Source organism: Neolamprologus brichardi, chromosome 8 (genome assembly GCF_056152115.1).
Source record: "Neolamprologus brichardi isolate AB-2024 chromosome 8, ASM5615211v1, whole genome shotgun sequence".
NCBI lineage: Eukaryota > Metazoa > Chordata > Actinopteri > Cichliformes > Cichlidae > Neolamprologus > Neolamprologus brichardi.
The window spans coordinates 12,057,109-12,071,333 of NC_142111.1; the positions used below are offsets into that span (position 1 = coordinate 12,057,109).

Consider the following 14,225-nt stretch of genomic DNA (forward strand, 5'->3'; position numbering starts at 1 on the left):
CAAAACATGGTTGTAAAATCTCAACACACTCACATAATACAACTTATAAATTCTTTAAAATTGTATACAAACCGTCAACATGCATGTAAAGGTTGATAGTAGCATTCTTGAAATTTAAAGCTGTGACTAAACTTCTAATAATACTGAACTAACAACAGTTTTGGCACTGTATTTTTAAGCTGCACAACCACAATTACAGTAAATGAAATTTCTCCAGAGGCCTTATTGATATTTTAGGATTGTCTCTCAAGAAAACGAACAAGGTTGCAAAATAAATCTATACCATTATTGCCATCATCTTCAAATGGATCAAAGGTCTGTTGAAGTATAACCATCATGGTGTCACTGATGGAAATGTTAGTTGATGGAACAACGACATTATTGTTTGTCTCCAGCTCTGGCAGTGGTCTGCATTCATCAATACCAAAGTCATTTTCACAAATACCATTCATATTTGGGTTATGTATTCCTGCATTGTTGATAATGCCCCTTTGCCACAGCTGAAGAGGGGTTTGCCCTCCTTGTGTTGAAAGTCCATGGTTATTCCACTGGTTCTGAAATTCTGTGGCAGCTCTTTGAATACGTGGCAAATATATATAATGAAGACAAAATAAATGGAGCTCATTAAGTGAATCTAATACACCATGCTCCTCCATAAAATTGAAAAGATTAACAAAATGATATGAGACCACTCGATTTAATTCTGCCCATAATCGCTCAATTCTTTGATTATGCACAGACCTGCCAGTGATAACACTATGCCTGTTCAGTCCTTGCCTGTAAAGCATGAAACGGGCAACACCAGTGTTTTCTAGTCCATGATCACATCTCACTCTGGATGGCATTCCAAAGTTCTGAACACCAACCATGAACAGTGACAAAACACTTGATGCCCTGTTGTTATCTAAACACGCGAGGTAGATGATGGTTCTACTGAAACCATCCACACAGCCATGGAACACCATCCTCCATCTCACAAGTTTGTGGTTTCCATCTATATGCCTATAGAAAAATGAAATAAGTATAAGTTATGTATGGGGAAACTATGACATGGTCAAGGATATGCACAAGTTTGAGTAAATAAAACAATGAGTTATTTTGCTTTAGATAATCCATTTCGCTATAGACTTAGAATCAGGACTGTTTTTCTGTTAGAATTTTCTCACCATAACTGATTGGGGAAAGGAACACTGTACAGTCGTCGACGTATTGCATTGCGTCTTCTGAGGGAACGTCCAAAGGGGTCAATTTCTTGTAGACTTTGTCTTACACGCCACCTTTGGATGCGTAACCCACGTGATCTCAAGCTGCCATGCACATATCGTTCACCTGCATTTGTGGTATACTGAAGAATTTCCCTAACAACCCTGTTCAGGTTTTCATCGGATAATGTTGCATAAGTCAGTGGCTCAATGCCAAGGTCCTCTCTGTGCCTGTACAGAGTACGGGAGCTAACCCCTAAGCATGTTGCAATGCTTTGCCAGTTCATTCCAAGAGATACTAAATGAGATATTTGCTCTCTTGAAATGCTGTATCGCGGTCGACCTTGAGAGCAAGTCATGAGAGGTGGAGGTAGCAAGACAAGTCTGTTCTCAGATGTAGTTCCTTGTCTGGTTTCATAAGCAGTCAGTAAAAAAATTAGCCATCCATTTAAGGACCGTAATGTATTCACTGCTTCTCTATTTCTTGCATCGTCAACAAATCTTGAGATGGACAAAATTCCAGATAAGGTTTGAATGTGATCACCAAGTTCTCTATGGAGCCTCTGACGAACAAAAGAATCTGTAGCTTCTCTTTGAATTTGTTCCAAACATTCTAATACATTATTTAAAAAAGTTCTAATGTCATTTTCATTACTACTTACTCGGCAAATTAACTGCAATACTAGCAAAGAAAGCAGGATGACTTTGAACAGCTTCATTGCTTGGTTCTTCTGGTTTAGGTCTGGGTATGTCAAGTAAGTTCTCCAAGTGTATTACATTTCCTGGTTTAAGAATAACTTCCTGCTTAAAGGATGAACTTCCTGTGTTAGGAAATGCAGATGTGAATGTCAGAGTGTATGTATGCAAGGGTAAAGGATAAACACTGGGATTGTATGTATATATGAGTATAGGAGTACAAATATATATGTGTTGAAAGGTAAAGGGTATGTATATATATATGACTAGAAAGGGCTGCACCTGCAAGGAGAATAAATATATGTCAGCATAAAAATATGTAGCATTAAGAAAAATAGAATACATGTGTGTGAAAGGAAGATTAATGGATTTATGTGAGAGTGAATATACATGGATATGAAATAAGAATAAAGGTGTGCGAGATGACAATATATGTATGTGAGAGTGAAAATATATGTATGTATGTGAGAGTGACAATACATGTGCATGAAAGAAGAATATATGTATGTGAGAGTGACAATACATGTGCATGAAAGAAGAATATATGTATGCGAGAGTGACAATACATGTGTGTGAAAGAAGAATATATGTATGCGAGAGTGACAATACATGTGTGTGGAAGAAGAATATATGTATGTGAGAGTGACAATACATGTGCGTGACAAAATAATATATGTATGTGGGAGTGAAAGTATATGTGTGTGAAAGAAGAATGTATGTATGTGAGAGTGAAAGAATGAATTTTGGCTTGTACGGCCCCTCATAGTTTTGTCTTTAATTATATTCAACAATATAACATATTTGACCACTTTTAAGAGATTTTTCTAACTTTAATACACTAAAGTTAAGGTTATATACCTAATTTCTAGTAAGTGGTCCAGCCCCTCCTATATTTTTATGTATGTGGCCCTGAGTGAAAAAAGTTTGGACACCCCTGGTTTACAGCATCCTGCTATGCAGTTATATTTGTCCCTACTCATTGGGGACCCTCATGTTAACTTTTATCTAGTGGAAAAAAGTTCATCCTCCAGTTTCACTGTGTTTATGTTATGCTAACATAGCTATGTAGCTAGCCACCACGTAGCACATCATTAGATACCAGCTAGCCCAACTTCAATAACCCTACAAACGTCACTGCTGTTTAGTTTTCTGTCTTCATTTATGTCGGGAATGATAGCAGAGCTGTACGTCTTAATTTTTTGCTGTGCCGGATTTTTGGCTTCACAACCCCCCTTCATGGAGGGCACGTTGAAGCTCATTTTGCTCTTCATGGTGTTTCAACCGACGACATGAAATACCATCTTGTGGTGGCCTCGCTAGAGCCGCTGTCCACCCGCTGGGAATTACACTGCTCTCAAGGTGCTGCTGTGTTTTTACCATCAGCATGACTGCGCCGTGTGGCCTTTGCAGTTTTAAGGCCCAGGGGAACGAGCCTGCCAGCACTCTGTAGCGGCCGCGACCGCTGGCGATAAGGAAAGGCTGCTCTTTATAGAGGACTCACGATGTTTTCTGGTTGACTCCGGCTCCGAGAAGAGCCTTGGGAACTCTTGTGTTGTCTTTGCATACCTCCACAATGGTTTATTATTTAATCTTAAATTTTTTGGGGGGAGATTTCCCGTGTACCACTACAGGGAGCCTAAGTATCACCAGCAGTACTCGTACCACAGTTTGAGAACCACTGTTATAAAGCATTAATTTCTAATATGATGCTAGTCTTCTGTAAACTAATTATAAAATAATATATCTGCTCTATATGTCTGCTGTTATTTTTCTAATTAATATGATAGAATGATAAGAGTTCATATGAAATGTAATTCTACCCACATCCTCCATATAATAAATACAGAAGAATAATATAATTTATTTTTTATACATGTTACATATTTCATAATTCATTTCTTAACAAAGCCATTCACATTGTAAATGTTTTCACAATTACAGCAGTTCTTTAGTAGCTTTTTAACTAATTGTAGACAAGCAGTTTGATTCTTAATAGTAATAATAGTTACTTTAAAAATACACCTTAAAGCTCAGGTAATCGCAAATCACAGAATATCATGCAAGAAGTCTTACAATGAAGCAAAATTACTGAATGTATTGTATCGTAGGATGGTAATTCCTAACCTTTTCTACAGTGGTCCCTCAACATACTGTGTCTGCTCCTTATGCCTTGTCATCAGGTACCAGCGTGAGATTTAATCTGTTTGTACACAATTGTGCTGTCCTGCTCACACGGTATGATTTGAAAAGTTTTAGGGTCCTGAAAAAGAAATATTTGTGTGTCTATTGCAAAAATGAAATTTACTTTCACGTTGTAAGGTTCACTTTGTGCCCCTTTGTCAGGACCGTGAACAACAGATGGGAACCTCTGCTAGAGGTGATAGTGAATGAATGAGTGAGGAAGTGATGTTAGGTTGTTTTTTTGTTTATTCAGTCTGTTCTAATATGAATCAAGCAGGTTCATTTCTAAAACAGGAGGATGCATATACATCTACAAATATGTGTTTGCTGTAGGTGCACCTTCATCAGTTCCTGGACCTGGGCCATCTTCTTCTTGATTGAGGGTCCATTTATAATTACTGTTGAAAAATCCAGCCTAGCAGTGAAAAAAATGAAATAACAGTACAATAACTGGAATAACTTTTTGAAGTTGTGAAATCCACCAAAAAACAGTAAGAAGAGTGTTTCACCTTATACAGCCCAGCCGTGAGTACAACCAAAAAAGCCAACCCTCCCAGGGATCCTATGACAATTGGTTTGATGAAATCTGGCTTGATGAAATCTGGCTTAGGATACAACTCCACCACTGTCTCAATCTGATAGATGAAGTGATAGAAAGTCAAAATAATCCACGCTTGTGCATTTCAAACAGGAGAAAATGTGCAATCACCTTGTAAACAGGAGGATTGTAGTTGGACCCTGTTGAAAAGTAGAAGTACTGGTTATCGTCATACTCCAGACTGGCTGTACTGGTTAAGAGGAACTTGGTAGACTCAAGTCCAGTCTAAGAGAAAAAAAAAAGAAAAAACTAATGAGATAAGCTTAATTTATGTAGTTTGTGTTCTTTAATTGAATGTGACATTTCTAAAGAATATGGTTCAAAGTGACAGTTTTAATCCAAACATAACAAAAATTATCCATTAACTACCTGCTCTATCCATCCTAAACTGAGGTTGGCAGAGATTTCATACGTCCTACTCTGCAGTCTTTCTATGAAAGTGTTGCATTTGAACACTCTGCACCTGGCTACAGAGCAATCCTGTGGGTGATTTAAGAGAGACTGAATGAAACAAAAGCTGTGAACCAGTGTGAGGTGAATTTCTGAATTTTTGTCATCTAGCAAGGTGCAGAGGCATACTTACCACTACTTTATTCTTTAGTATAATTGGAACAATATCTCTGACATCTGATTCTTCATCATTTCCTCTCTGACAGTCTGGAATCTGAAATTTACATTTTTTGTTTGAACGGTCCTAACTTTGCCACATGTGCCCATCCCACAGCTAAGCTTGAAACATTTTTGGAGTCAGCAGCTAAAACATCTGAAATGTATATGTAAACGACCACGGCAGACCCAGTGGCATTTTGGTAGTTTTTTATTAATCCCTCACGGTTGCTGCACATTCGCACTCAGAGCTGCAGCTCTCCCGCTGCCAGCTCAACATAACAACAACAACAACCACCACAGGACCCAGTACAATATTTAAGTCGGCGAGGCGTGATTGCGGATGCCGTACAGGTGCGCCCGCCTCCTCTGCACGGCACCGCAGGCCACGCCCCGCCACAGTATATTACCTGTAGGCTGCTCAAATCCACCCAAATGTCTTTTTCACCAAGCTTCACTGGAACCCTGATCACTAAAGTGAAATTAAGCGCTCTGATATCATTTTTAACCTAAACAAGAAAAGAAGAGGACAACCAATCATTACAGTTAGGTCTAAATCATACAATGAAATTTAAAAAATACATATATACAGATTTGTACCTTGATTGATTGTTGGATGGGTTTTTGCAAATGAATTATCCCCAACGTGAAACTCTGGTAGCTGAGGGGAGTTAGACAAAAATATTTCAATCATTAAATAACTGTTATTATAAATAATATCAATAAATCATAATTTGTTAATTTCTAAATGGTTTGCTTTTGTTAAAACAGAAAAACACATACCTTTCAAATGTCATAAAAATGCTGTATTTTACATCAATCCATTTCTTTTTGTAGAGTTCACTTGTAGGGGAATGCTCCTGATTTCCACTGAAAAGGAAAAATGAAATGATTTGTACCGTATATGTGAGGTTATTGCTTAAATGAAGTGCACCTGGACTAAATGAACAGTACCTGGTGGCATTTGCAGTGACAAAGAGCTTCCTCTCAAGTTTACTGTCTGTTTCAATCCCATAGGAGACAATGAAGGAAACCTAAATTCAAATGAAGAAGACAGATTGGAATGACTTCTGTTTTTACTAAACTGTGCAGAAGGGAGAATGGATCATTTGGTCAACCCCTTCTCCCCCCAAACCTCAGTTCTGTTCTTGAAAATTGGCTTGTCAATAGTGCAGTCTGTCCTTCCTCGTGATAAGCCATCTTCACTGTCCAAAGAGTTGCATTCAATTCTTCCCTTTATTAGAAAATAAAATGACTGCTGGATGCATTGGAAGAGCAGCAGATCAGTGATGAACTGATACAGACTTGATCCTGATGCTTTACCTGCTGAATGGTGAACTTCCTGTAGGAGAGTCCAGCTGGGTACGTGAGAATAACACGACTGTTGTACGAGTTTTCTCCTCTGTTCTCCACTGTGACTGTGACATCCAAAAGCTCATCAATGCCCACTTTAACCTCTGAGGATCTGTGGAGTATTAAGGAGGATGAGAACAAGGTAAAACAAGACAAGACTACAAGCATACCAATGTCAGAGTATATCAAATATGATGTACTTTGAACTTTGATAAACCATGTTATTTTTTTTGTTCAAACAGTAAGGTAAAATTGGCTGTGCTAAGATATTGGCGCTAAATGTGAGAAAAAAAAACCATTCATCCCTTTTTATTGAGTTAACATTCTAATATTTGCTTGTTAGCACAAACAAAACAACTGAGTGTCATCACTTTCAAAAATATTAATGATGGTCATGTAAAGACAAGTTAAGTGACATTAAATTCAGCTTGCAAATAATAACACATTTGAAGAAAACAAGATTCACATGCAAAGCTTAAGTTTGGTAACTGTGCCTCACCTGGTGAAGTTGAAATCCACTTTCAGGTTATCAACGCATTTGTTGTCAGTGCCGCAGTTGATCTCAAACCCTAACTGTGGAAGAGGGCATAATGGAAAAGTACACATTGTACATTATTTAAACACTAAAGTGGTTTTATGGTGATCCAATGTGCTATCACATGTAGGTCTACAGGCAAAATAAAACTTTACAAAGATAGAAAATAGAAGTTAATATATACACACAAAAAACACAGTTAATAACTGCAACCCTGCACAAATTAAAAGGACTTTGAGTCTGTTTTGAATGTAAACACAGAGCCACAGTAACAGAAACCCCCCTTAGCACACTTCTAATCTAATTGTGGGAACAGTTCAAAAAGCTGCACTTGATCTGATGTGAGGTTTTTTGAGAGACTGGGGAAGCAGTTATACTGGAGGATAAAAAAAAAACAAGTGTTTTAAGAACCAAAAGGATTTTAAATTGACCAATTGAGCCAATGAAGGGCGGGAATCAAGAAAGGTTCCCAAAATTTGAATCCCCTCCAACTGTTCGACTGCTTGCCTCAGTTTCACTCATCTGTTCCAATCAGCTGGTTTCAGTTGTTTGACACAGGAGAAAAATAAAGGTGTGGTCTACAGCATGGATATGGACAGTACTTTTATTCATAAAGAATGAGAGCATGATGGTAAAGTGTAAAGTGCATCAGGAACAGAAACAACTGCATTATGCTGCTAACACAACTTCAGCTCTTTGCAATCAGCTGCACAGACAACATGCTGACGCTATGCTAGCCAAGTACCCAGAGTTATGTTAGCTGACTGAATGTCGACCTCAAGCCAGCAGCCAGCAGCCAGACCCTGACGTTTAACAGGTAACAAACTGACAGGCACTCAGGCTGCGGCCTCTGCTTCTACCTGTTCATGTTTCTAAAGTAGAATCACAGTGGCGATCGCTTGAAATTCTCTTTTTGAAGGTTTTTGTCTTTGCTTGTCCTGTCAGCTGTGTGTTCATACATAAATACTAACAGGAAGGTTGTATGTGTGTCCTCATCAACAAAGAAATTTGTAAACATGTGTGGGACTGTGGACATATAGATTATATTAATTAATGGCAATGCGAGGGGTTTCAGGTCATTTTACAGAGAAACATGAAATTAAGTGTTATCTGTAATATGTGTGTGATACCCACTAATGTGTGATCACATTTATGTGAATTAATTTAAGTAATTTTACTTTCAATGTAAGTGATATTTCCATTTGGGAATGCCCTAAATAACTACAGTAATTTTACCAGGAAACTTGGTAACTACCCTGGGATATTTGTAGCGGGCGATCCATTTTTGTAACAGTAGGTGGCAGTGTGAGACCATGGTTTGGCCTGTTGTTAGCAGCCTGAAGCGCATGCTCCGCGCTGTTTTCTCATAATGGTGGAGTATTCAGGAAACGGCAAGCCACGTCTCCCTGTCTGATCCTTTCTTTCCTGTTTACAGGTTCGTATCGTGCCCGAAATAGAATATAATAGCAATCACATCCAGGGTCGCACACCTCCTATGCTCTGCGATATTCTGTATTGTTTTAGTATCTTGTTTTCTGCCATAAAGTGTTTCCATGAATTCAGTGCACATGTCAAGATGGTGCTGATTACACCATTCTTTCAAACTATTTGAGATTTATAGATTTGTCTTGTTGGAATTCATTTTGAACCAAGTCTTACAAGAATATTGTTCATGTTTATGATATTGGGATGTGTTAATTCCCTTTAGTCTAGTTGGTAACAGTTGGTAACACATATGGAGAATGTGTGAGCTATGTTAAGAATAAGTAAATACACAGTTGTAATACTGTAAAAGTAATAAAAGGAGTGCATAATTGTGAATTTGAATACATAATGGCGGAGTATTCAGGAAACGGCAAGCCACATCTCCCTGTCAGATCATTTCTTTCCTGTTTACAGGACACATATATAGCTGCCTACATGTGCTGCCACCCGGTACCTGTAACATGTGTCAGGCATTACTTTTGTAATGTAATGACCCCAACACTGATCACAACAAAGGGCATCCCAGTTTTTGGCCATGTATTTTGACTTTTTGTGGTTACGAGTTTATTTTTGGATTTGGACTGAATAATTTAGATTCTAGTTCTAATATTAGTCCTCCTAGTTTAATGTCATTCTTTATGCTTTTGAGTTTTATGTTTTTTATTCTTAGCCCTTACTTCATATCACTGTTAGTTCCCCTCTCGTGTCACCTGCTCTTTGTCTTGTCTCAGTGAGTAGTCAGCCTTTGTCTCTGTATGTACTACTTTTTCTCTGTTTGTGTTTGTTCCATCTTCTCAGTTGGTTATCTTCATCTGTATTCCCTGTCATGTGGAAGCACAGAGAGACATTTCAAGTTTCTGTACATAACAATAAACTTGAAACTTTAAATGTTTCTCTGTGCTTTGTCTCTGTGGTTGTCTGGTCTCTTTGTAGTTGTTTCAGGTGAATCTTGTGTCCTCTTTCAGTCATGTCTCACTGCTCTCTCACTCTGTCCCTCTGCCAAGTTTGTGTGTCTCAAGTCTCTGAGTGTGATGCGTTTCTTGTCTTATTTTGATAGTCCCTTGTCTCGTGTTCAGTTTTGCTTCCTGTCTCTCGTCAGTTAGACTCCTCTCAGCCCCTCCTGTGTATTTATTGTCCCTATGATTACTGTCACATTGTTGTCATTCTCTCCCTATGTGAGTGTGTGTGTGCTCTATTCATTCAGTTTTGTAACCACTAAGTTATTGGCTTCTGTTTAGGCTCAGTTTTTGATATTTTTGTGTTTTCTTCCCCAAACTCAAGTAATAAAGCTGTTCTGAGCTCACTCCTGTCACCGTGTTTGCAATTTAGGTCCGACCTCTACCTGTCACACATTGACACATGACAGAGTCAGTACCAATGAGACCGCAATGTGAATCGATATGGAACTGAATCGATGACACTGATAATGGAATCCAAATCACTAAATTCTTTTTAATTCCAACACTATTTGGTAAATTCCTATAAGAGTCTAAGAGGTTAACTCTAATATTAGAAATGTTATTCTGGAGTAAGTAAGAAGCAAAGTTGATAAATTTATTTGTGTAAAGATTCACTTGGTCTCGTTTTGGAAGGATGAAGTTGTTCATCCTTTGATTTATTGATGGGAGAAAGAAAAATAAAAAAAGCAGACTGATCACTGTTAAACAGTTGAGAGATGTAGGATTGTCTGGCAAATTTTATATCATTGCTGTAGTAGTGAAGTGTGTTTTTATAGATCTCATTTAATTTGTAGTTTATTGTTGCTATATTTTCTCCCTGGCAGATTCTTTTTGTCATTGTTATCTTTTCGCTGTTTCTCCAAGGTGCTATACTACATGTATTTACAGTTCTCACAGGAACAATATGATAGATGTGTTGACAAATGGTACCACAGAGATTGTTATTTCATCACATAATAAAAGTAATGGTAATTTACAATTTAGAAAATTCACTAATAAAGTGATAATAAATAATAATGTATGGAACTGACATAATGCTTTTTGATATTTTGGTTGGTATTTGTTTTGACAGATGAACTTTTTTTTTTTAAATATACAAAAAATATAAGAGACAGTAATATTTAGAAGATTTGTAACTGTGATATCAAGTCATTGAGAACTCTGCAAACATTCTCTGCAGGTAGACGGGTTGCCTTCATACCACCCGCATTCAAAAATAAAACAAGCATCAATCACAATAGTGGTACTTTATACCAGGAACAACATTTTTGTTAATATTCTTCATCCACTTCTGGAAAACATCTTAGTCCCCTGCACAGCCAAGAAACTGATCTTAGACAGAAGCACTTTTAATAAGGTGAAGGTTTGTGTATTTTGAATTTGTTCAATTTGTAAGAGTTCAAATTTGCTGCTACTGTTGAAGCAGGTGAGAACCACATAAGTTCGCATCAGTGGCAAAAGTAGAGTAGAGAAAGTAAAGGTAAAAGTAGAAAACTGTATAGTTCGTGGTACAGCTTGTATGCAGGAAGATACCACTGCACAAGGCTGTGCAGAACAATAAAAGTCACCCCCTATTGCTGTTGTTTTTTTCTAAGAAGTGGGTGAATTAGGACGTTGTGATTAAGAGTGATGGGAAGAACGGCGTTACAAGTAACGGCGTTACTTTTTTCAGTAACGAGTAATCTAACTAATTACTATTCCTATCGTTCCCACGCCGTTACCATTACTAACAAGAAAATGCAGTGCGACCGCATTACATTTTTTCAACAAACAGACGGTTGAAGCTGTGTTCAGCTTACCGCATCTTATATCAGTTGCATGGAAGTAGCTGTAAGCAATCTGCTTAAAGCTACAGCTTTAAGCAGCTGTGCGCGCTCCCGCTGATGGCAATCACTTTCTGGCCGACAATCACTTTTTGGCACAACACCTGGAGCTAAGGGGGCAAAACAATCGCATGAGTGCTGCTGTTTGACTGAGGAAGAATAAAGTAGTCGTGGTAAGCCAATCACATGACCACTTAAAGACAAAGCAACAAGGTGATATATACCAGTTTTTAAATTTAAAGAGTCATGATAAACAATGTATACGCGGCGTTTTTTCCTGAATAGTTTTGTCACGTTTACTGTCTAAGGACAGCGCTAGCAAGCGCTCTCTGCTTATGAGCAAAAAACCCAAAACAAAACAAAAAACAGATGTTTTAGGAGTGACGGCGAGAGAGAGAGAGAGAGAGAGAAAGACAACAGAAAAAGAGAGAGAGCGAGTTTTGAGATGTGAGAGATTTGTGACGTTTGTTTGTAGTTAATGTGTTGTCTTGTATAGTTAGTGTGTAGAGTTGTGGATAGTTTTGTGTTGTGTGTCAGAACAATGAGGCGACTGCTGTCTCCAGGTAGAAACAGGAGTGATACACCTGCTGTCAGACCTGCAGGTATCAGGCTGTGATGTTCTCCTTTATAGTGGACAGAAAGTATTTTTTTGGAGTGGCACAAATAATTTGTGTGACATCTTATTGAATGCAGAACAGCTGATTGTTCTGTAAATAGTTTGAAATGGTTATTTAAAAAAAGAGTGTAAAAGGTAAATGGATGCAAATAACTTTGTTGTTTGCAAAACTTGTGCATAGGATTTTAAAATTGACAATTTATATTTAAATTAAATTTATGAAATATGATTCATTAAACATGTTTATTGGTTGAAATGGTAAAAAATATAACTTCTACTCTACTCAGATTTTATGTTTTTTGTCTGATTTTACCTCACGTGAGGTTCAGACACGAGAGGTTGCGCTGAAAAGGATGATACCAAACAAGGCAAAGTAAATAGTTTTTAAAGGTGAAATGTGGAGCGAAAATCAAAAGTAGTTAAAAATGGCCAATTATACCCTGGACTCCAGAGGGTTAAACTTTTTTTTTTTTTTTTAAGTAACGCAATAGTTACTTTTCAAGTAATTAATTACTTTTAGAATCTTGTAACTCAGTTACTTTTTTGAAGAAGTAACTAGTAACTATAACTAATTACTTTTTCAAAGTAACTTGCCCAACACTGGTGATTAATAAGTAAAATACTATTTTGTCTGTAACACAACACTCAAAGCGTTTGGACACAGTCCTCTTTGGTGACATCTGCTGGCCAAAATATGAAGAGCAGCTTGAAACTACAAATTAAAATGAACTTCTTTATGATAATTTCCCACTCTACAGAGTTCAGTTGGTTATTTAAGCTTCTGTTTAATATCATGTGACATTTCTGTCTGATATCAGGACATGGAACATGGACAAAGTAATGTTATGTCTATTTAATCTATAAATAATTTTGATGAATAAACCTTCCTTGTTTAAACATGCACTATGATGTGGTCTCACTTTGCTTGTGACTTCTTGACATTTGTAGACATTATAGAAAAATAAACATTATATATACATGATATATAACAAACAGCACAGTCATATAATACGTTGGGAGTCTGCTTGTGCTGTGAGGTCCTTGCACCCGCATGGTTTTGTAATTAACCAGTGGACAAGTACATTTGTTTATATTATATTATAACTTATATGTAGATTATATTTCATATTTATGTTTTTGACCGGGGTGTAGAATTGCTTATAAATTTGTAAAAAATATATTATTTTTTTTTCTATTTTATGTTTTTTTGTGAACAGGCAGAAGGTCTTCATGGGCTCAGCTTTAAACAGACCATCACTGGTGACTCATTTACTTCCAGTACTTCAACAGAAGTCTCTCAAAGCAGTATTAGTCAGATGCATGCCTTTAATAAAATGGATTCAGTAAAGGTAAGGGCAAACCTAAAGGTTTGTCATAATTTCATAAAGACTAGCCTCAGTTGGTAAGTTAATAGGGTTTTTAAAAGGTTACTTACAGGATGAATGGTTGTTGTTTGGGCCTGCGGGGCAAGACTCGGTCTGAGATTTGTGTTTGAAGGCAAACCATTAAACGTGAATTTGAGCTCATTGGAAAGTTCATTGAGAGCATCTTCAGGGCAAGCCTGCAAGAAGAGGTTTAGATTCAATGTTGGAGGAGTCTTAAAAATAAAATTAATTTTAAAAAAATCATTTGTTTAATGACTCAAAACTCTGTTGGTTTTAGGACTTTTTTCTAAGATTGTTGTTATCTTACCTCAATGAGGAATTTCATAGTTATACATTGTTGTCTTCCTAAGTCAACAGTAACTGATCCAGACTGCTCTCGTTGTTTCCCACTGGTGTAAGCTCGGTTGTTTGGAGGCTTGCGAGTGGCATCCAGCGTTAAAGTGTAATTAATCACTGCTCGAGCTTGAATAGAGAAACAGAATTTGATTAAAATATTGCAAATGTAAATACATTAAAAATAAAAATGATGGGCAGTGGTTTATAACAAGTGGGAAGGATAATGAACCTTCATTGACTGTAGACACTCTGCTCATAGTAAAGCAGACTGTAGCTGTGTTCTCCAATGGTTTTGAACATTCTACATTCTGTGTAGGGATTTTCTTTGGGCTAAACGATACCTCAGCCTTTACTGTTACTATGGGTCTTGATCTGGAAAGTAAGAAAAGACATGTGAATGGCAGATAGCTGTGCCTCACCGAGCCTTGTTCAGCCAGATGTTCCTTCCTG

General features: G+C 37.3%; 2 protein-coding genes across 2 annotated transcripts in view; both read right to left on the bottom strand.

Moving 5' to 3' along the window:
* Window positions 1–233: 233 nt before the first annotated feature.
* Window positions 234–1,489, bottom strand: LOC148101755 (uncharacterized). Its single transcript, XM_087845182.1, has 2 exons — window positions 1,167–1,489; window positions 234–1,002 (listed from the first exon to the last, which is right to left on the bottom strand). The coding sequence occupies exons 1-2, from the start codon at window positions 1,487–1,489 to the stop codon at window positions 234–236; spliced, it is 1,092 nt and encodes a 363-aa protein (XP_087701308.1).
* A 2,469-nt stretch (window positions 1,490–3,958) lies between these two features.
* Window positions 3,959–14,225, bottom strand: part of LOC118455421 (integrin alpha-M-like) — a 30,906-nt gene continuing 20,639 nt past the window's right edge. The window contains exons 16-30 of the mRNA XM_087845449.1: window positions 14,005–14,147; window positions 13,747–13,901; window positions 13,490–13,615; window positions 7,136–7,209; window positions 6,607–6,748; window positions 6,419–6,517; window positions 6,238–6,317; window positions 6,067–6,153; window positions 5,884–5,944; window positions 5,694–5,792; window positions 5,261–5,341; window positions 5,047–5,157; window positions 4,789–4,902; window positions 4,589–4,714; window positions 3,959–4,494 (exon numbers count right to left, since the gene is read on the bottom strand). Coding sequence (XP_087701575.1) covers window positions 4,390–4,494; window positions 4,589–4,714; window positions 4,789–4,902; window positions 5,047–5,157; window positions 5,261–5,341; window positions 5,694–5,792; window positions 5,884–5,944; window positions 6,067–6,153; window positions 6,238–6,317; window positions 6,419–6,517; window positions 6,607–6,748; window positions 7,136–7,209; window positions 13,490–13,615; window positions 13,747–13,901; window positions 14,005–14,147 — 1,603 coding nt within the window. The 3' untranslated portion in view covers window positions 3,959–4,389. The remainder of the gene's footprint in view (window positions 4,495–4,588; window positions 4,715–4,788; window positions 4,903–5,046; window positions 5,158–5,260; window positions 5,342–5,693; window positions 5,793–5,883; window positions 5,945–6,066; window positions 6,154–6,237; window positions 6,318–6,418; window positions 6,518–6,606; window positions 6,749–7,135; window positions 7,210–13,489; window positions 13,616–13,746; window positions 13,902–14,004; window positions 14,148–14,225) is intronic.